General features: G+C 34.3%; 2 protein-coding genes across 2 annotated transcripts; both read right to left on the bottom strand.

Moving 5' to 3' along the window:
• Positions 1–5,924: 5,924 nt before the first annotated feature.
• On the bottom strand, positions 5,925–6,838 carry LOC108368945 (uncharacterized). The gene is made up of 2 exons (XM_017623915.1): positions 6,357–6,838; positions 5,925–6,114 (listed from the first exon to the last, which is right to left on the bottom strand). Exons 1-2 carry the CDS (start codon positions 6,586–6,588, stop codon positions 6,098–6,100), a joined length of 249 nt encoding a protein of 82 aa, XP_017479404.1. The 5' UTR covers positions 6,589–6,838; the 3' UTR covers positions 5,925–6,097.
• Positions 6,839–18,287: 11,449 nt separating this feature from the next.
• Positions 18,288–20,559, bottom strand: LOC108368944 (uncharacterized). Its single transcript, XM_017623914.1, has 2 exons — positions 18,702–20,559; positions 18,288–18,536 (listed from the first exon to the last, which is right to left on the bottom strand). Exons 1-2 carry the CDS (start codon positions 20,179–20,181, stop codon positions 18,472–18,474), a joined length of 1,545 nt encoding a protein of 514 aa, XP_017479403.1. The 5' UTR covers positions 20,182–20,559; the 3' UTR covers positions 18,288–18,471.
• Positions 20,560–23,429: the final 2,870 nt, after the last annotated feature.

Genomic DNA, 23,429 nt, shown 5'->3' with positions numbered 1-23,429 from the left:
GATATTGCTCATTTCAGTCTAAAAATCCTTTCGTCAGTATTTCATGCTGTACGCAGGAATATTGTCTGAACAATTCCTACTACTAGGTTATGTGATTGGTGAAAGTGGACTAGTTCTGCATTAGTTTGCTAGACTGATGCTATTTTCGCACAACTACGCGTATAACTGGAACTCCAGCAAACTAATTGTATATGTGACGTAAAAAACTTCTTAAAAATTACAATGAAATCGACCTATGTACACATAATTACTATTTATTTATATGCACGTATGTAGTATATACGGATATGGATGTGTATTCACCGGTAGCTACTTACGTATTTGCAATGTCAATAGAAAAGTAATTACAAATAACTTCATTTCCGCAAAGAAATTTCGGCGTCGATGGTTTAATAGCAGCGCTTGACGACAACCACAATCGATGACGTTATGTTTCTTATCGCTAAATCACAATTAAAAGTTATCGTCTCAAAGTAATTATAATGACACATTTACGCGCACACGAGTAACACTATTTATGAATGCAAACATATCTAAAATACCCAGAAGTCATGAATAACTTGCAATTTTTTTAGCTGCCTAAAATCATGCTCAGAAAACGGAGTAGCAGATGATATTTGCAGGCAAAAAAAAGTGTTAGCAAAAGCAAACCTAGTCATTCACACCCAGTGTTGTCACAGGAAATTTTTTTTTTCTACCAAAACCAACCAAACCCTACCAAAAATGTGTTTGAGTTTTGCATTTTTTTTTTCAATGTCAAATTTATTAAAAATTGAGATAACATAACATTTAGTAAAACCAAATCAGAGCTAGTAAAATACTGCGATACCCCTACGCCTCACAGTGCCGCCTAAGTGGGCAAAAATCGAAAAATTCGTTATCTGCAATGTGAACTTGTTTGGTATTTTTGTAAAGAATAAAGGAATAAATTATTCCCTAAAAATAATTAAACAGACATTTCCCTAAAAAATTTATTAATGCCGCCAGGAAGCCACTACAGTTGACAAATTTTATACTAAGAATTTTTATAAGAGCATAGTCATGTGTAAGCTCTTCACAAAAAAAAATTCAAAAATATATCCTTTGAAATAAAATATTGGTTTGACGTTTCTTGTTTCCATATATATAGTAGAGAATTACAGGAATTAAGATTTTGGCATAAAATTAAACAGGGTGTCCCTGCGGTGTTCAAAAAAAATAAAAACTTTTAGACAAAATTTCAAAAAGTGCTAAATTTTATAAATAAAAATAAAAAATATATGTAAAAATAAGTTATTTTTTATTATTTTATTAAATAGTATGGGCTTTTAGCTTTCAAAAAAATAAATAAAAACCTGCCCATTTTTTGCACTTTCTGAACTAATGCGTTTTTTGCTAATGCATAAAATAATTTTTTTCATTTTTTGTCAGTGATCTGCACGATTCGTTCCATTTACAAAAATGAAGTGTCAGATTAAAAAGCTTGCCCTGTGGACAATAGAAGGTTTATTTTTTAGAGAGTTGCCACCTGTTAAAAAATTAGATTAAAACTTTTTTATGAGTTAAATGAATTAGTAAGATATGGGTATCAATGGAACTGTGTATTAGCTACATCTAGAGAGTTGCCACCTGTTTAAAAAATCAAATTCCACTTGAATTAAAGAAATTGGGTAATTGAAATAGATAGGTATAAGGGAGTAAGACGAAAGAGGTTTAAGAAGGTTTTAGCTTAAAAATATTACGAATAAGGTTGCCACCTGTTTTTAAAATCGAATTTAGTTAAACTAAAATAATAATTACGTCAAACCATAAGATTACGCCATCGTATTTGTTATTTTATTACAAATATATACATTGTCAATCAATGATTTTTTCTGACTACATTCCTTTTAAATTAGTGGACTCTTAAATTAACTCAGGAATCTTTTTACTCTCCACTTATTTCTTGCTAAATATATCGAATTTTTTCATTTGTCTGATATTCATATTGATATACATATTTCAGCTACCTTATTCCCTTAATTAAAGTGAATTTAAATTTTTAAACATGTGGCAACCCTTTTCAAAAGTAAGAAACTTTATTGCACATCTACAGGCTAAGCACTGTCATTTGACACCTCACTTTTGAAAATAGAATGAACTATATATACATACCTATGTAAAAGCCACAAGAACCCAAATTTTCAACTTCAAACTGCCTTTACAGTGAAAGTATGAAAGTTATCCAAAAACCAATTGCATTTTTGAATTTAGCGTCCTCAATTTTACTCAGAAGCGACTTTTCATTTAAATCCGTCCACAATTCTATTTTTGCCCACATTTTATATGGATTGCTTCCCACTGTGCGCCTGGCCGCCTTACAAGTCTGACAAAGAAGATATTATGCTAATCCTTCATAAAATTCATGCTGATGACTTGCGCATTTGGTGGGCATATCAACGGCGGGCCATGTCATGTCTTTCTGTCCCAAAAATGTATAGGATTTTTGAATTACAAGTTAACCGATAATCTAATCAACTTCGAAAGATCAGATAACATTTGTAGTTTAAAAAAGCTAAATTTGGTCATTCGCCGAATATTTGTCATGATCAATAAATACATGCATACTTCACTATATTCTAACTATACATACATACATAAAAAAACATCTGAAATACAAATAGTTTATGTACGTGAATAGGATTAAATATGTAATAAAATACTAATTAATAAATGTTTTAACAATCCAGATTGAGACAAAGAAAAAACGAGTAGTATTTATAGCATTATAGTCATTATTAGCCTGCGGTTTCAAAATATATCCTTAGAATTTGTTTGTTTATCCCAAACTATCAGAAATTCTGACCATATTTGGCAAAGTCATTTCGATAAAGCCAAATGCAAAGTACATATTATTTTCATTGAAAAGTTACATTAGTTTCGGAATAATTCACACAGTAGGAGCAATTGCAACGAAGGAAATATTCGGAATAAGCGGACTAAAAATTTTTTACTAGCGTTCTTTCTTCGTGTAGAAAAAAAAGTATCTGTTGTTGATTAAGTTCATGCCTGTTAGCGCGGAAGTTTTTGAAAATATATGCTGAAGCATCGTGCGCTACCACAAGCATTACAAAAAACAAAAATGTCGAAAAATGCATAGCTCTGTTGCAGGTTACAACTTTGGCAAAAATCCAGCTTTCGCCTAATTATTACGAAGTAAAATGCCTTTTTTCCTCGTACTACTGTAAGTACATTTTTTTTTTTTTTGAGAAAAAATTTGTGTTTAAAGCGCAGATAAATTTTAAAACCTACCTAAGAAAACTTTCCTAAGATATCGAAATTCAGAAATGGGTGAAATTTTCTCCTGAAGGTCAGATGGGAATCCGTTTCCTTTTTACCCAGCTACTCCATGCTGAGGGAGCATGTTTGGGCCGAGTACAGAGCAAAATTTACTGTTATACAAACCGAAAAAAATAGAATGGAAATACCAATTTTTTTATACATTTAAGTATCTTTTTCTAAGCAGCTAAATTTGAATAAAAACTAGTGGAATTACTACATAAGAATCATCGCTAAAAATACAACAAGCAACTCAGCAATATTAAAAAACAGGTACATATATATTCACATATATATACATAGTACAAACCTAAGTATTGCAGTGAAAAATTTTCAGTATTATATTTTCTTTGTTTTGAAATTTGTCTTTTGATTGACATTCAACTACTTGCACATATTAAAGGCCAAATATAGCTACATAATAATAACAGATTGGCGCTTATATAATATTCTAATGTTTGGCCGAGCTTCTCCTCCGATTTGTGGCCTGCTCCTTGGTGTTGTCACACAAATGGGAGGAACAACCTACAGATTTACGCCAACTCTGGAAGGCGATTATATTTTTATGAGAAGCTGTTTTTCATGGCAGAAATATACTTGGAGGTTTGCCATTGCCTGCCAAGGGACGACCGCTCTTAGAAAAGTTTTTTTATATTTTCTTTTTTTCTTTTATTTTATCGAAAACTGGGCTTGAACCCAGGGCCTGCAGAATGATAGTATGCACAGCTAACCATTACACCACAGCGGTCGCAACATTCTGAGTCATAACTTTCCGCTTTCAGTTCTACGTCGCATGTTTCATAAAATTTATAACTGGATTATGCAGTCAAAGATTATTGAATCATTCAAAAATTAAATGAACAAAAAAATTGCGGCATTCGCAGTTTAGGCATGCCTAAATACTAAAGTAGAAAACAATCAAAAACTCAAGTAAAAATAATTAAAATATCTAAGAAATGCTAACTACTCAAGTAAGTACTAGAGGCAAGCTAAACACTACAACGCGAATGTATTAAGTAGATTTCTAAATGCTTAACGGTTCAGTAAAAAGTAGAATTATCGGTAGTTTTTGCTTTTTAATTGTCATGCCTTCACAAAAGCTTCATAATTTTCAGAATTTCCCAAACTTCCAAAGATTTTCTTCGGATTGCTTTGAATATTTGCTGCAGTCTTTGGCTTTGTGGCGGTCGCTTTGCTTGAGTGGTTAGAGATGCATACTACCACTCCATAATACCTTGGCTGCATGGCTCGGCCAACATCTAAGTTTTCTACCGTGAAAATGCTTTTTATAAGATCCATTCGCCGATTCGTAAACTGTAGGTCCTTCCATTTGTATAAAAACACAAGGGGTGCCACAATCTAGAGTTGAAGTTCGGCACTTTTACGCTGGGTATTTATTTAGTTCTGTGAAAATAAGTTAATACATTTATGACTTGTAAACTCTGTAATTAGGAAATATAGGAAATACTCTGACCTATTCCCTTTGGTAATTAACCGATTCATATATAACTCAAACCCTTTGTACTTATTAGTTTAAAATAAATAAATAGAATTTTGCCCATCACTGTACTATGGTCCCAATGCCTGTTTTTCTGGCCAAAACTAATTACGACTAAATAAGTAGATGATTTAAATAAACCTGCGTTTTTTATTGACTGACATATGATTTTCCACACTTTTTGTAAAAAAAAAAAATATTTTAACCCTTGACGACCGAAGGGGTCTAAGAAATCACTATTTAACTTGAGGTTGTGTTAAAAAAGTTTGTAAGTAGTTTTTTTTTTAATATTCGTATAAAATATTAAATATTAAATTACACTTAGCTGTATACTCCATTTATACAGTGGGCACAAAAAAAATGAAGCAAATTAGCTAATTTCAATTTAAAGCCTTAATTTACCTACTGAAAGGTTAAAAAGAGCAACCTTTGCAACAACAAAATTTTAAACAGTTTTTCTCCTTCTTTATTATGAACAGCGTTCTGGCCATTTTCTGAAAAAGGTTTTTGGGGTCCTATTATTCGATGCAAAAATAATTCTAAGATTAGTGTAATTAACTTTGTTTAACATATAAATGCCTAAGCGTGATTAAGGGCCGCGTTTTCTTTCATTATCTACCGATACGATTTCCATTGGCTGCCGATGGGAGACCGCCACTAGAAAATCGACGGCCGCTAGGTATTTTCTTCTTATTAATTGGCGCAGGCAATCTTATTTAAAATGGAGGCACGTACACTTTAATTCTGGATCCGAACGAAATGGGGGTTTTAAGAGCATTTTCATGGCAGAGTACTACTCGTAAGTAGGTTGTTGCTTTTAGAAATTGCGAAAAAAATTTCTATAAATTTTGACATTACTCGTCCGAGTTAGGATTCGAACCCGTAACTCTTAAATGAGATAAGCCAAACTTCACTTAGCACACTCGGCTACAGCGGCGAGGTGTCAAGATAAAACAAAAATATATATGTCAATAAATAAAAGTAAATAAATCCATTCTAGTTCGCAACTAATGCCAGAATTGCAAAAAGACTACATTTTTTTGGATTTAAATGGTATTTGTTTATAATTTATTTCTATTGATTTTCTTCACTTATTTATTTTTCATTTGTATTTTTGTCTAAAACTCTTCAAATATTTTACATATTCATTTAAATCTAGAATAAATTAGTACAGCTTATATGTAAATATAATCAGTGTTTGATTATGTCAGACAAACACGCAAGCACCGACCCCTGTTCGCTTTTTTCACAAGAACAGGAAAGGAGATTCCATTGACGCAGCGAAATTACCGCAGCAATAATTTAACATTTAATGCCATCTGCAAAGTAAAAGCACAACAATTAAAAAAAACAAAAATTTAACAATAAGATTAGATAGATGAGCAAAGAGCAAAGGTTTTTTTGCTTGACGATAGGCGCAGTATTATTATGAAAACATTTTATGTTTATGGATTCCCCAAGCAGTGGGAATAGAATTCTCGCTTAAATAACATACATACATACGTACGCATGCACATATGTATGTATGTATGTGATAAAAGCAAAAGAAACAAACACTCACTACTATTGAATGACAGCAGACGTCGACAAATCCCGCGATGATCTCGCATATGACACTTCGCACAGGGTTTTTCTTTCGCTCGCGCCGATAAAATCTGTGACGTGAAAATTTGTATGCGTTGTGGCGCATAGAAGATGACACGCCGGCTTTCCGTTTCAGTTGGCATGCTTACCACCAGCAAGGTGCACACTAACAACGTACAGACAGACAATTGCAATAACTTCGAAAACATTTTTTTTTTTAATATGTTTAGTTGCAATTTAACTGAGCAGACATCCAATTTTAAGTGTTGTGTGTGATGATTTTTAATTAGCTATTTATTTATGCAAGTTTATAGAACACTTGTGCATGCAGTCACTTTACTATTTCGCTCTTTTTTTTTGCCTTACTCCACTTTAATATGTAGCTGCTATAAATATGTATTTATTTAGGCTTTCCCAATTTGTACAAGTCACAATTTAACTGTTTCACAGCGAATGCCGGTCTTTAACTGATTATAAATGATTTCTCGTGCTGCTACTTAAGACGCCCCTTTAACAGTGAACGACAATGATAGCGAAACGAAGGTGGATGCATTGTTGTTGTTGGCCAGCTGCAATCACAGCTGTAGTTCGGAAGTATGGCAAAAGGGTTGAGTAGAGAGCGTTAAATGTAGACATGTTTTTCCCTAGCTATCTTGTGTATCGACACATATTGATAAGAAGTGTATTCTTTATCTTTTTGGTGTGTTTTTTTTCTTGTTTGATAATTGTACATAAGTAAGATAAGTTCGCCTATAGGGTGTTTGGAAATGGTGCAGTGTTTAAGAAGACCTCAATTGGTTAATATTATTTATAGAAAATGTGACTTTAAAATCAAATATATTGAAGTTGTTCACGCTTGCCTGGTTATCACATTATGTGGTTTGATTTTTTACTCAGTTTACAATAATAAAATACACTACACAATAATAATTTTTAACCAGATAACCTGATAACCAGGCAAGTTTGAACAACCTCATATACTACACTATCTATATGGCATAGCCGCATCAGACTTGAAATATTACGTATACGCCCTGTATTAATGCAATAGGCATATCAAGAAACGGAAACAAATGCATGCAATCTAAATTCTCGCATTTTTGTATCATACCGAGGGCTTATATTCAATACCCTCTATCTGCAATTTTGGTGATATTAGAACACATCTGGGACTTACCTGTCATCACTGATCTTAATCCTAACTTTGCAGATTAATAGTAAATTCTTCTAACACAATCAGCATAAATATGACCAAACACAGTTAAGTCTTAGGCGGATTGTAATATCAGAATCTAATTTTTGTGAAAAGTGCAGATGGAGTGTATTGGCTAATTTCAAATTTCTTTTCAGACTTGTTTGAGAAATCTTACCGCACTATCGCTTTAAAAGAATTTTCTCACCCGTAAAAACTGTGACTCAACGTCTTTTGACGTACCGTAAACATTTTGTAAATGGTAATTTTTTACTGAAAAATATTAAAAGAAACGTCCGTATGTGCAACATGAGAAAAGTTTCTTAATCGAGTAAAGCTGCATTAGTGGAGCTACTTATTTTAAAAATGAAATACATACTCGTTTATGGCGTATGAGTAACATTATTTCCTGCTCTTTTTCTTCTTCTTATTTGGCACTGTAACCGCTTATGCGATTTTGGCCGAGTGCAACAAAGCACGCCAGTCGTTTCTCTTCAATGCCAACTTGCATCGATTAGAAATGAAAAGTGAAGCAAAGTCTTTCTCCACTTGATCTTTCTGTTTAAAAAGAATCCACTATATGAACGACATATCTGGAAACTCCACAGATAGTGGAATATCCATTCATGTGATAACATCAGACCACACATCACAAATTAGAAGAGAGCATCGGCCCAGCACTAGGCAGTATGTGTTAGGCTAAATTTTTTATAAATAAATCTTAGTAATTCCAGAGGTATATGTATGGTAGAAAGAAAGTAATGGATATTTTGATTTTACCGAAAATCTAAAAATTGGATTTTTTAAATCAAAAAATTTGCAATTGTTTTTAAAATATCAACTCTGGTTTTCACACAAATAAGAACACCTAGATACATTTGTACACCGTCTCGAACTTGCAGATAATTTGTATGGGAAGCGATTTCATGACACATATACATATACATATGTATGTTCTCCCGGCAGTTTGCCATTAGCTGGCGAGGGGCAACCGCTATTTGAATTTCGGAATAAAAGCCGAATCGAAAATCGATTCCAGTTCTAAACGGCTGATTTTGAAAAAAAAAAACTTTTTTAGGCATTGGCTCATATTCTGTGAAAAATGTATTTAAATAGAGGAAACTAATATTTCATCTTCTGCATTTTGTAGCCATAAAAGTATCAATAATCAATTTTTTTACGTTTGTATGTGAAACACCCTGTTTACAATATTATTACCACCTGCTATATTTGCATACATTCAACATCCGCTTTTCTACGTAATCGCATATGCAAATTGCATGCTAAGTATTGTTTAATTAGACTGGCGTTATTTGAGCTCTTCAATTAAAAGAAAAGGATGGGCCATGACGATACAACCAAACAACTGTTCTTAGAAATGCACAAACTTTGCAGATATGGCCTTATCGCATGAGAGCAGAATTGAGAGTTTCTAAGCGAGCGAACGTATTTTATTTGGTTTTAAATCCAGAGAAACTATCATGCGAAGAGCTGTCAATATAGGTAAGTATTGATGATGGATCTGCCAGTGCTGTTACCAAAAACCTAACCAATTATTGGTAAGCAGCACATGACTAATAACAAGTAATGAATTAGTGAAGAAAACGTGATCAACGGCGTGGGAAATCCACTGTGACTACATACGACAATGTATGTATGTGTGCTTGTGAATTTTTAGTGATTAAAAAAGATTTACTATAAAAATGTGACTTGCTGAATGCAGTAAGTAAATCGTTTAAAATTGTATTGAGTCCTAGCACGTAAAATGCTATCTTCAAAGAGTAAGTAGTATACAGAAAACATATTTAGATTCTAGAGATTACGCGAAATAAAAATGTATAGTCGTTATAGGAAATAATGGTAGTTATATTTTTTTTTGGCGGACGCGTGACGTCAAATCGATTGGGAGAGGGGGTTATTATATTTCTAAAAATTTTGTGGTGCGGATACTGATTTAAATCAGAATTCTGTCATTATATAAAAATTCAAAACTAACAAAAATTAAACTCCATAATATTCCCTTATTGGCTGCTTCTACTAAGAGGTGCCGAAAGGATTACGCGGAACTGGATATATTTCAAAATTAAGATGAAAGGCACTATTTTTAGATATTAAATGCGATCTGAATTTCACATTACTTGCCAATGATATACGTCATCTATGTATGTCACATGCTATGTAAATAACAATGAAAATACGATTAATAATATATTTATGTACACAAAAGTGACTGGCAAATATTTCATCTAAGTCACTTATAACGGGTGATTTTTTTGAGGTTAGGATTTTCATGCATTAGTATTTGACAGATCACGTGGGATTTCAGACATGGTGTCAAAGAGAAAGATGCTCAGTATGCTTTGACATTTCATCATGAATAGACTTACTAACGANGTCAAATACTAATGCATGAAAATCCTAACCTCAAAAAAATCACCCGTTAGCATACAATCTATGGGTATAAATCATAAATTACGTGCTTGTCATATTTGCATACTGACTTGCAGTTGTGTGATTAATTTCTACATTTTGAGACATTTATACTATTTTACCTCTTTTGCTTGTTATTCTTCGAAATTTGCAGGGATCGAACATAGCTGTCATTGATGAAAACTTGCCATTGAAAAATTCACTATGAAGGAAATGTGCTACAACTAAGTGATACATATGTACCAATCGATTTCTTTTTTTCACTGACAATAAAATTTGAAAATATATATGTATATTTTTTTGATTTTTATGCAAAATTTGAAAGAAAGGTAAGTTGACTTTTGTTAAATGTTTCAATAGGCGGAATCATGATAAAAACATAGCAAGGTATAACCGTTCTCTCAATTTGTCGGCCATGATTTTTTTTTGAAGTTTGCCAACATTTTAAAATCATATAAAAGTGAAAATAAAAAATTGAAATTGTACGAAATTGTTGTTGCTTGAGATTGAAAATGAAAATGTGTGTGTGAGTTTGTGAGTAAATTTAAAAATTAAATTGTTTGGAAACGTCAAGAATTTTAAAAGTGACTCTCAGCGGTTCTACCTTACTATATTTTTATCATGGGCGGAATAACGAGCAGTCATTTTGTTAGTAGGATTGCATGATTTAGAGGTGCTGTTCCATTTTTTAGCTTGTCATGGTGACAACAAAAACAAATCTTATTTAGCTCTTTCTTGCCCAACTCTGGCAAATAATATTTACATACATATGTATACATATCATACTTATAGTCGTATTTTTTTATATTTTTATCATTACCACCATTCAGGTAATTTGCAGAAACCGTTACCACATTACCATTATCACCTTACCATTACCCCATTACAAGTACAGTAACTACATTACCATTAGTAGTATCATTATCATTACCATTACTATTAGCATTACCATTACCACTACCAGTATCATTATCATTACAATTATGTTAAAATTACCATTGCCATTACCAGTACCGTGAACACGACCTTTATCATTAACATTACCATTACCAGTACCTTTAACATTACCATTACCATTAGCATCACCATTACCAGTACCTTAAAATTACCACTACTCGTATCGTTAAGATTTCCATTTTTATTACCATTACCATTATCACTATCATTATATTATATAATTTTTATATGAATACCCTGCGAAACATTGTCCGCATAATCCCTAAAGAGATTATTCCCGGATAAGCCTAGATGGGGATTAATTGGGTATTATTTGACCTCAAGCACGCCCCGACTCATCCCTTACGAGCAAATTGGAGATGAGTTAGTCTCCAAGCAATAACACGGTGCTACAAGAAACAAAAAAACTTACGAAATACACCCGAGTGTCGAGAACAACGAGAAACGTGAAAAAACCACCGTTATGTTCGTACTTGATGCACCTATCTACACGCAGCTTGACTAGTCTTCATACGATTTTAAAACCCAAAAATATGTTTTGAAAAGGGGATTTATAGAACTTAAAAATAAATAAATAAATATTTATGTGAGACTTGGTTTGTTGGGAGTTTCCATTGGGTAAATTTTTCTCAATTTTTCAAATTTGACCATCGGTTATTTCAAAAATTTCTATCAAAGTGGCCAAATAAGTGACGTTTGTCTAAAAAAACATTTATTTCGAATAAAATGAGACCTCACCTAATGCAATTTCATACAAATTGCCGAAGTTAGGAAATTAAAAAAATACGGCTTGAATTTATATTTTTTATGTACCTGACTTTCAAGTTTTTTGAGCAATGTAGCTAAGGAATTCATCAATATTTATTTTAAATTGATATATGCAAATACTCTTTAGCCAAAAATTTTTAACTTTACTTCACTGCTCTCGACTGAATTTGGTATACACTTTGTGCTTAGCCTCCTTAGCACCTTTGTTTTAATTTTTGAAATCGAACGGATAAGTAAACAAGTACGAACATAACAGTTGTCCTAAAAAAAATAACAGTTAATTCTATATAAAAAAAACTGAAAATGGTTATAGTCGCTGTTCCTTTGCTCTTAATAACACCCCAGATGTTTCGCATTTTTTGCAGGGTAAATACGTATATACATATGTATTTGTATACCGGCCCCTGTTAGTAACGTGATCGATGTAGACAAACCTTGTTGAAGGCTTTACACCAACAACGTGACCGGCACCTCATAGGCTTGACGGCGGTATTTATTAAACAAACTTGGAAACAAAAAATGATTTTTTTCTTTTTTAACACTCTGTTATCTTTTCTGACCGCATATTTCGCTGAGCGGTGAAATTCCGCCAACGCAAGTGAGTCATTGTGCACGAAGTTATGAACGCTTGAAATTTGCCACATTTTTATAACACTTTTATTTGCACATACTCCCTTGTTTTCCACAATTTCACAAACTTCGATATTAGGTATTTCATCATTTATTTCTGCGATTCGCCAACTTTATCTGCATCCACAATTTGTTAATTACATACATACATATATAAAACGAGTAAAAATAGAGTTAGATTTTACAGCACATAACTTCAGATACTTCCTTCTTGAACACGGCAACAGTTGACACTTATGCAAACTGTAAATAGAGAGAAGTGTAAATTATGCTTGATCTCTACTAAAACACAAACTGACGACGACTGCTCACATTGCGACAACGACCAAGATGATCCATAACATAGCGACATCGCCGTCGATGTATAGCGAAAATGCTGCTTTCATCGGTTTGGTTTTTGTTAGTGTAAAATATTACTTTTGCCTGTGCCACTGAGGGTTGCTGAAAATGCACGATGCCGCAAAGACAAATTGAAGCCAGTAAAAATATATAGTAAAATAGCTGCATCGTTCTTATGGCATTGATTTTTAAGGCTTTTAATTAATTATAAAACAAAATTCTATCTGCTTAGTATTTTTAGTTGTTGATACATTTGTTTAATGATTCTAACTAAATGGCGGGGCTCTAGACTTTTTGGATTGACCACTCGTAAGCCTTATCAGAGGAACGCGTTGAATTCTCTTTTTCTTTATATGATTGCCTTTAATACTGAAATATATACACATATGTATATCTACATGAGAGTACTTTTTAATAGTAATCAAGATTTGTATATGCGTATGTTTTGGATTGAGTAGATATTTACCCCGCAAAAATTCGACGAATCTGGGATGACTCCGGGATCAATTTCAAAAGAATATACATAAAAGCTATACCACTTCTTATATCTTCATATGGAATGAAGTGTTCTCTTTTGTTCGAATATGTCCGATGATTATTACTTTCTAATAATACGTCTAAGCTTTTTAAATGGAGAAATCAGGAACAGTACTCTCGTTGGATAAAAAATACCTTTGCTCCGAAAATTATATTCAAAAATATGAAGTTTTAATTTTTTTTCCTTTTTTGCGCTAAAAACAGTACGCGAGGTCAAGGTGAATTTTCATTTAATTAAACCTGCAAAATTTACCTTGGATAGTGAAATATTGGTATTTTTATTTTTTTCTACAAAAAAAAACAATATGAAAATGGATTCCTTGCTGCAAGCACACCAAATATGTGTATTTAAAACTTTTTTAAAAAGATAATTGTATACTGTTTTCAGGTAAAAAAAAAAAACAAAGAAACATTTTAAACCTTCTACTTTGAAGTTCGGTTTAGAGGCTAACGTAATCCATCTCCAAATAATCGCATAAGTGATAAGTCGAGACTAATTGATCGCCAATAGTACACGTATGAGATTAGTTGTGAAGAATTAATGCCAAATTCTACCCCACGGGGACTAATCCCGGAATACTCGCTTTAGAGATTAGTCGCAAAACTTTTCCTTCATATTTTATAACAGAAAAAACAAGTCTCCTATCTCATCACTGATAACAGGTTTTTGGTTTTCCGTTTTGATTTTGTTTTGAAATAAATATTTGTACATATATACATTCATATGTTGATACTTACATGTGTATTAAAATCATTCAACTTTTGTTTAGGTTTATATATACAGTTATAAGCTTACCTATATGTAAATAAATTTTGTTTATAGCGATTAACATACTACATACCTGTAGGAAAAACAGCGCGATATGTATATACAACAAAAAAAAAAGTTTTTGGGGTCGGTGATTACTAATCTAAAATCGGTTCTTAAAAATTTCAAATGGCGTCTAAAATATGGCGAATGTATTTTTTTTTTGTAAATATCAGATTTGCTTGAAACTTGACATCCAGAAGTTCTTTGAGTGGCTGATGTCCGAAAAAGAAATGGGTATGAAACAACATTTTTCTTTTTGATGTTCGCACCAAAAGTAAATTTTTTTTGGAAATTTAGTTAAAAATTATGCAAAAATTTCGTTAAATCAATAAACTAATATTCCTAAACTACTAATCCGGATAGCTAATGTTGTTAGCATTTTTAAAATGTTAAAAGTAATGTATTTTATTTGAGATTAATCGACTACTAAGCTTCTTCTCAAATCTCAAATAACCGAAACTTAATAAAATTCAAAACCCGTTCTACTGTATTATATTCGGCCTCAGCGAAAGAATTGTCTTAGAATTCATGTAAAAATTTCGCAGATCGGACCATTTTTTATTTCTGTTAACTTGTTTCGACATATTAAGGTTGATTTCCCACCGGGAACGCTATTTTGTTTCATACAGTTTATAAAATAAATTCTGGCATATTTTTAGGCGAATTTAATTTCTTGTCCAAACACATTGATGGCGCCATACTACAAAGCCACAGTTCTTACAGCCCGATTCCGCATCACTGACAAGTTCACCACAGTCACTTTCATGACAGCTAGTCATTGTTCGCTATTCTAGCGCTCTAACAAAAGCTTGTTTTGCTGACATTCTTGTCAGTTCTAGAAAAGGTGCTGACAGCTGTTTATTGTGTTCATTTTTGAAATTTGTGAAATTATGGAGGAAGAAATTTTAATTTATGCATTGGCTATGAAAGCCCAGGAAAAAAAAGAAAAAATTGATAAAATGAAAAAATAGAGTGATACACTAGGGCTGGGCATCTCCAAAATGCAACAATTTTTATTCTAATATTTTTCCGCCAATTTTGTACAAAAAAATGGTTTATTCAACAACAAATAACATAAAAATAAAATTCCTAAACTTTGTGCAAAACTCGCACAAAATCATCAAAATTTTCAACTTTTTAATCAGATTTTTGAAAAATTTTTTGAGTATGCAATTTTGCAGCCCATTAAATTCTAGTAAAGAAAATGCAAGTTCGGAGTTAGTAAAAAATCGTGTTGATTTTTGAGAATTTTTTTTTTGTTGAAGATGTTTTGCATTTTTTCCATATAAAGTAAAAAATATTGTGTATAGAAGAGACTGCGTGAAAACAAATTGCCAAAAATCCACGGTAATTCCTAGCTACTTAAAACTTCCACTTTATTATAATAAAATTGCGCTACAAATCTGCATACTCAAAAAAATTCTAAAAAATCTGATTAAAAAGTTGAAAATTTTCATGAAAATTTGCTGCATTTTCGTGAGTTTTGCACAAAGTTTAGGAATTATATTTTTATGTTGTTGTAGTATGAACTATACTTTTATACGAAATTAGCAGAAAAATATTAGAATGAAAATTGTTGCATATATTGTGAAAAATTTGCTGTGCCAATAGTTTGTTCCGGCAGTGTATGTATATATAACCTCTTTCCATTTGATTGCCGTGCGTATTGGATCATTTAAGCAATTCAGCCCTTGTGCTACCTCCTCCCAAAGCAATTGCATATGCCGCAGCTCCTTTGGATTGTTTTTGCCTGCTTGGAACTCCGTTCAAACTTTACGCACCTACATTCATTTATATGTAGCACACATAATATTTCAAAAGAAAAGAAAATAAAGAAGTTTTTATCACACTATCAAAATAATAACACATTTTAAGTATTTTGTTACATAAAATATGTAAACAAACTTACTTCTTCTCAGTTGCCATCTGTTTGACTTAACTCACCAGTCAGCTGTTTTGCCTTTCATTGCGTGGTAAAGCAGTGTTTGCATTATTAAACTTTGCGTTCAACAATTGCGTTCAACTCAACGCAGGGTTGCACGAAAAAAAAGTTCAATGGCTAAATGTTGGCTGGCGACCAACTTTGTTGAAAGCGATTAGTTGAAAGGCCATTCAACCAAAAGTTGAATGCAAAGTTGAACAATGCAAACACCCTTTTATGGCGAATATTTTGATATTTTTTCATATTTTGATATTTTTAGCCATTCAACTTTTTTTTCGTGCAACCCTGCGCTGAGTTGAACGCAAATGTTGAACGCAAAGGTGAACAATGCAAACACACTTTGAGTTTAAAGAGCTTTCAGCTTTTCAGTCATCGAACTAGAATAGCAGGGGAGCTTTCAACTGACAACATCTCTGACATGGCAGCACTGACAAGCAACGCTGTCAGTTTTTACAGAATCGGGCTGTTAAATTACAATGTGCTACTTTCGAATAAATACCGTCGAGCAGATCACCAGACGACAAACGCCGAGTCCAGTGATGATGAACGTTTCTTAAGGTAAGATTTGCGTTGCGAGATATTCAAGTAAAATTAGCTTTCTTTCCTTAAAGCGCTCCTTTGCTCTTATGCCATGGAGTCCCAAAAATGTTAAAGAAGCGGCGAAATGATAATCAAAAATTTTCAGAATGGGTTCGCTCTAAACCATGTCGCTGATTATTAAGCTAATTTGGGAGAGTACATCTAGACTCGCATTGATCAGTATAAAATGTGCTCTGAGAACCAAACCGCCAGCGCACAGTGGTTCAAAATTCAAAAATCGGACTCAACTGGTCTCTTGCTAATTTTATTAACTTTCGTTAAAAATAAAATTAATCAAATTGAGTTTAAGAAAATTAAGGCTCCAGTGAATTGTGAACGAAAAATGCCAATTTTGAAGCGGCGCTCTAATTAGAAGATAGCGTTTGGAAGTGCCTCTAGCCATTATACCTTGGGGTAGCTTGGATTCAGATCGTATGGTCACAGCGAATAGTCTACGTAGTACAGAGTTTCGAACATTTTCTAGAAGGTCCATTACACGTTGACGGTTAGAGGAAGGTCGTAGAGTTGAAAGGGAATAGCTAAAATTGAAGCAAAATCAAGATCAGCAGTATACTACAATGAATCAGAAATGCACAGGTCTTTTAATCTATCAGATCATTGCAGTATCTTCCAAGCCGGTGTATTTGCCCGCCAAACGACCAAAATATTGACAACCGATGACTAGCAATTTTTCCGATTTCCGAAATTGAGTTTTTTTATTAGCATTTTTTTTTTTTTTGTGTATATGTATTTAACTCAATTTCGGAAAATTGCCAGTTGTGAGTTGTCAATGTTTGACCATCGATATGTAGATAGTGAAGTGATCATTTAGGCTCTGCTTTCATACCTATATATAAATAAGCCAAAATAATATTTTGAGTCCCCTTTTTGGGCACCATTCGCTCCATTTCAATGAAACATACGCCGGTTTAAAAGATATAAATTCCTCTAATCCAGCAATGTTAACCAATTACAAAGTTGGCGTGGCATATGACATACAGACTAATTTTACTGATTTTCGAGTGTCCAGCTTACAGCAGGCAAGGACTCGCATTACTCGAAGAGATACAGTTGCAGTGCCTACATTCAGCAAATGGACAAAGGACCAAAGTGTCCACTAAAATTCGCTAAGGAAACGACAATATGCTTCAGTATTACGTAAATGCACTTCTCATGGGTCGTAAATGTTTCTGGAATCACATTGGATGCCATCTTCGAATATGAGAGGCATTTTACTGCCAGCCAGCAACCTAGCCTAATCTAACCTAGAGATGCAGATATTGATACGTCCTTAAGCAGGTATTTGAACATGAGAAGACAACATTAACTGCTTTGTTCACAAATGCAAAAGATATTTTTAGATCTTGGAATTAAACGAATAAATTGTCTTGGAGATTCTGAAGGCCTATGTATCACCGCCCACGAAATGAAACAGAAACTAGTTCAACAACCAGCCGAAGTATAAGATAGGATTAAACACTTTTTAAGGAAATTATGGGGAACGAAATTTGGACGAACTTTTTTAATATCCGTTCAAGTCAATTCCTGATGAATCGCAAGTCGTTCTTTCACCTAAAAATGTGAAAAATGTGAATTGGCAAAAGTAAATAAGGGAATTTATTGTATTGAAGTGCTTATATTTTTCAAACGTATGTACATACATACTTACATATGTATTTAACTTAAATTTTTAATCACAATTAACTTTAAAGCTAACAAATTTCTTAGATTGTTTTTCGTGTTCTTCACTTTCATGTATGTAAATAATAAAAAATCACACAAAACATAAATAAAATAAATGTTTCGTTCCTAATTCAGTGCACATGTATGTACTTTATATACTTACATATATACGTACGTGATGTTGAGGTAGATGAACTCAACCGTCCCAGGGCAAGCATTGCCCATCACCTTGACTCTGTGCTAACAGCGCCTGGCTGTACACCATTTTCTGGATCGATTGTAACCAGTTCTGAAATGAAAATTATAGGAATAACTATATGTATAAACATGCAGACAATTAAAAACTATTTATTTCGTTTTGGGTAAACAAATAAACGTTGTAAAATACTAATAAAACCTAATTGTGTATTCAAAAATTAAAGAATGTATATTATGTTCGGACGCGCCCACTCACCTTTTTTGCTCGGTATTCTATGGCTGACGTATTTGCGCGGTGACTGCTGCATTTTTGCTCTTTCTCGCGCTCTAACACGATCATCCTCTCGCTCGCTCACTTGCTCATCACCTGAACTAGACACTCGCTGGTGTAGCAGCACATTGCCGTCACTGCGATAGCGCCGCACAGGGAACACAGTTTTACGCTTCGCCAGCGTTTTCTGCTGCTCGGCCATATTCAACAGGCTGCCGCACGGCCGCTCTCCCACTGCTCCATTTACATTCGTTGTTTTCAGCTGGCACTGCGACCCACTTTCCGACATTTTCAGTGAACTCTTCGAACCACTACCTGTCGTGCTTTGCCCATTCTCCGTGGATGAGTTACGTAGTCGACGCCGACGACGATAGCGGCTAAAGCTTTCGTGCTGCACCACCAAAGTGCCCGCCTTGCTGGTGCGTAGAAAATAGCGCGGCGCGTGGTACACCTCATGTTCCTCTGCAAATTCTGGCGAGGAGAAGCGTCCCTTATTGAAGCTAAAACGTTCCAATATCGATTCGGAGGTAGCTGGTGAACGGCCTGAGCTGTGAGAGCGTCGATAGCGACGCTTTTCGCGCGGGCCGGACGATGAAGAATTGGTGGGCGTGGTAGTGGTCGTAATCGTAGACGGCGGTGTTGGCAAGTCGGCGAGGTTGAACGAATTGTGTATGCTTTTATTGGCGATAGCATCACAATTTACATTCGCATCGTCGTTGACCTTAAACCGCACGCCTTTCAGTGAATTGGCGCGGCGCTGTAGCTTGTAGTCCGGCAGATCATTGGTGTAAAAGTCAATGGTTGAAGATAGCGTGGAATTTTGCTCAGTTGTGGGTGTTGTTGCCGCGCTGCAGGTGTGTGTACATGCAGGTGAGGGTGTGGCCTCTTGTATTTGCAAACCGCTGAATTGCCGATCCAAAGCTTTTCTTATCGATTGCGCCAAATTCGTAGTGGCCGCTTTGTTGGCGCGCTTACGTGCGCGTGGCTGAGTCGCAGACGCAGGCTGCATTGAATTTCGACGCATCTCGTTTCGTGGCTGCACATTTTGCGGCTGTTTGTAGCATTGCTCCAACTGGCTATTCGCGTCCACCAACAGCTGACCTTTGTGGTCGTAGAGCAGAATGCGTGGCAGCGCTATATTTGCGCATGAACGCGCTGTACTCAGCTCCCAACGCCAATGCTTAGGTTTTCGCAGCTGTAAACTCAACACATTCGCGAACTCATCATCCACTTCATCGTTACCCTCCTCGGCGTCGAAGGCGGGCGTGTCGCCAGTTGTTGTTGAACGTTGTGATGAGCAGTTTGTATCAGGTGTTCTAGAGCTGCTGAAACTGCATTTGTTGTTGTTGCTATAAATATCGTTGTTGTTGTCGTTGTCAAATCTATGCTTGCTTTTGTGTTGTTTTGCATTTGTCAGCAAGGCAGCCGTACGGCACTGCTGCATGTCCATAAACAATTCAGACATTATGCAAAGGTACCAAAGGGGCGTATGAGTGATCGATCAGCCCGTTGGTCGTGAGTAGGCGATGAACATTTGCTAGCTAGCACACAGCTGTTCGTCGATTTCGCTCATCAACAAAAGGTGCACATTTTCACAATTTTTTTTTTTCGCTTACTCAGATTGTCTTTGGTCTTTGGTCTTTGGTAGTTGACGCACAAACACACCTGTTGTATTAATTTTTAATTATTTACATTTACATATGTATGTACATATATTTGTTTTTGTTTTTCACTATACTTTTTCACTTATTCGCTTTGTTAATTTTCAATCACAACCACTGTATTCAGTGCTACTTCCTTCTGCGACAGCTGTCCTAACGCTGACTCGTCAATGCCGCATCAGCTATCTGAACGCTAAGCAACAAAACCGCCCATATGAAAAATTATTTCATACAAAATTGTTTTTTATTTAAATATGTAGGTACGTGTACACTTGCAGATAAAACTGAAGATGAAGATCATCATTTATCCGCTGGCTGTGTGCCAAAACGAAACGAAACAAACAAAATAAAATGAAAACAAAAATTAAATTTAAAAATACTCGTATAAACACATGTGTATGTACATACATATGTATGCATGTCATTCGTAAATTTTTTTTTATAAATATGCGGAATTTTGAAGACGCGAAATTGTTCTGCTCTTTCATTGATTCACTTTAGTTTTACATTTGATCAGCTGCTTTAATCAGTTTTGCGTTATAATTTTTATTCGTTTTTTATTTGTTAATATTTTTCATTGTTGCATTTTGTTGCATTTTTATTGCTTCACATTGATACCTTCACTTGCTCTAGTTGACAAAAAGCTTTAAGTAGATAGTATCTACGCTGTTAACAGCTATGTATGTATGTACATATTTATGCGCGATATTCTTTGCAACCACTAGGCCTACTGTGTTACCTATGCAAAAACCGAAGCACACACAAACATACATACATTTTATCTAAAAGTTCTGTATAGTATTCATCGTCGCAATTGTTTATCCTCACCCGCACAACGTCCCGCATTACTTAGCGCGTATTTATAGAATGCGTATGCCATAGTCGAATATATTTTAAAGTGACGCGACGCTATTGGCGCACAGTGGGTTAGGAGTGTTTAAGTATGTGATTGTCATCTACATAAGTATATATTAATACGCTAACATAAATTTTGTCTCCGTTCGCTTGCCGGTTTTACCGAACCAAGATCATTATAGGAAATATATTTTTCTGTAGATGAGCAGGGTTTATATTATTTCAAAATTAGTTGAAATTTACGTCCAAAATCGTCGTTTAAATATTTCTGTATTTGTGTATGTAAGCAAAAATGAAGGCAAAATTTAATATAAAGATGAAAATGAAAAAGATTATAATACATAAAATACATAAGAATTAGGGTAACTAAAAGGGTGAGAAAACTCAATGAAATTTTTTCGACAAGAATCCAAATGTATATACAATATCAAATAATCAAAAATTATTTATCCAAAGTCATCGAGGTTCTTACCACCAAAGTTTATAGTTATCGAAATTTATCGGATCGTCAATGTTTAATAAGTTATCGGAGTTTATCAGGTTATAGAAACTGATCAATGTTTATTGAGTTATTAAAGCTTATCGAGTCGCAGAAACGTAGTTGACGAAGGATTTTGCATGTTTTTTTGAAAGAACACTATTTTTGACCAATTTTTTTTTTTAGCTCAAGGAGTGATTTTGGTTCAGTGGCAATATTTTTCCTTGGCAAATAATTATATTAGCTTTCAAAGCCATTCTGTTTCATATCAAAATATCGCTTCTGTCGAAAGCGCTACGATTAATTGGGATGAAGTGTTAAAAAAGCACATTGGGTGCCGTCGAGTTAGCTCGAATAACTTGTTTTTCAGTCGAGAAATGTAATACTGAAATTTTAAAACTACTACGGTGTATTTTTCTCAAAAACATAAGACTCAAAACATATGATTTATAAAAATATAATTCATTTATAAACAATATAAATATAATATAATAAAAAATAAATGTCTATAATACTTAGGCGTACAAAATTTTTGATTCTTATTCCCCCCTCCACCTCCCAAAATCGAGCTCGCGATCCGGCCCTGTGCCCAGCTCTATTGCCTAGGATTTTAAAAGCTTCTAGGATCCCTAGAACTTCCGCTTTTAATATGATTGTATTATTTCCCTACCTACATGGCGAGCACCTTGGAGTAGACTCCCGCTCCCGCACCGCAATCCATCTTGGATCAGTCGATGTATAGAGAGATCGCCTCTCGGTCGGCCATTCAGTATCTTCTCCAGTCCCTTCTAGATGGAAATAGCTCTTGCACGTTACAGCTAAATTCTAAATGGCCTACCATATAATCAGTCGTCTTACTTAATTGCATTTCATTTATGATCAACCTATGTCAATAGGAATTCAATTGAGGATGGCATTTGAAGCTTCTTCCAGGCAGGATCTTAGTGCACCTGTTACTCCTGCGCTTGCTGCCCTTTGTATGCTTCTTAGATTGCTGACATTATATTGTCCGCTTAGGCCGGACCACCAAACCAAGACGCCGTATGCTAGAATTGGTCTTATGATCTCGGTATACAGTATATTTTGCTTTGTTGCCTTTGTGCTTAAGTGCACATTTAAGATACCTACCCCAAAATGCGCATCAGCGGCATTATTTTCACCACTTATAAGGAGACTGTTCCCTAACTGTGCCCTAAAAATTGTGCAACTATTATCAATTATCAAAGAAATTATTACGTTTAACTGCACTGGCTCTACACGTACCCTAATTTTACAAGCTTTTATTAATTTTGCTCATCTCGCAGAACAACGAAAACGGCCATAATTTTATGTAGTTATATTGATAATTAGATACCATTCGGAAATAAATTTCGCTTGCAGTAATTTCTATGTGGTAAGTGCTCCTCCATTATTTGGTTTCATAGGGATTCGGATACCTTCCTCATTGAAGTAATAAAGAAAATTCGCTTAAGTGCTTTTTTCGGTTAAACGCACAAGTTTTTCGTGCAAAGAAGGATGGTCAGCTAAGCAAAATATACTGTACATCCACATCACAAGTTTAGGATTAAATCCCCGGTTTCTACCGAAGATTTTCTCGCAAGTTTAGTATGCTATATAGGCCTTCTGTCTAGGGAATTCGACATTGATTTTCCAACTAAGTTTATTACCCGGCAAGACTCAAAGATACTTTACGCTGGGGGATAATGAGAGTGCCTTGCC

This window comes from Rhagoletis zephyria, unplaced genomic scaffold (genome assembly GCF_001687245.7).
Source record: "Rhagoletis zephyria isolate East Lansing unplaced genomic scaffold, Rhagoletis_zephyria_1.1 Rzeph_scaffold_03415, whole genome shotgun sequence".
NCBI classification, from domain to species: Eukaryota; Metazoa; Arthropoda; class Insecta; order Diptera; family Tephritidae; genus Rhagoletis; species Rhagoletis zephyria.
The sequence above is the reverse complement of the archived record's forward strand: the minus strand, read 5'-3'. Positions and strand labels throughout refer to the sequence as shown.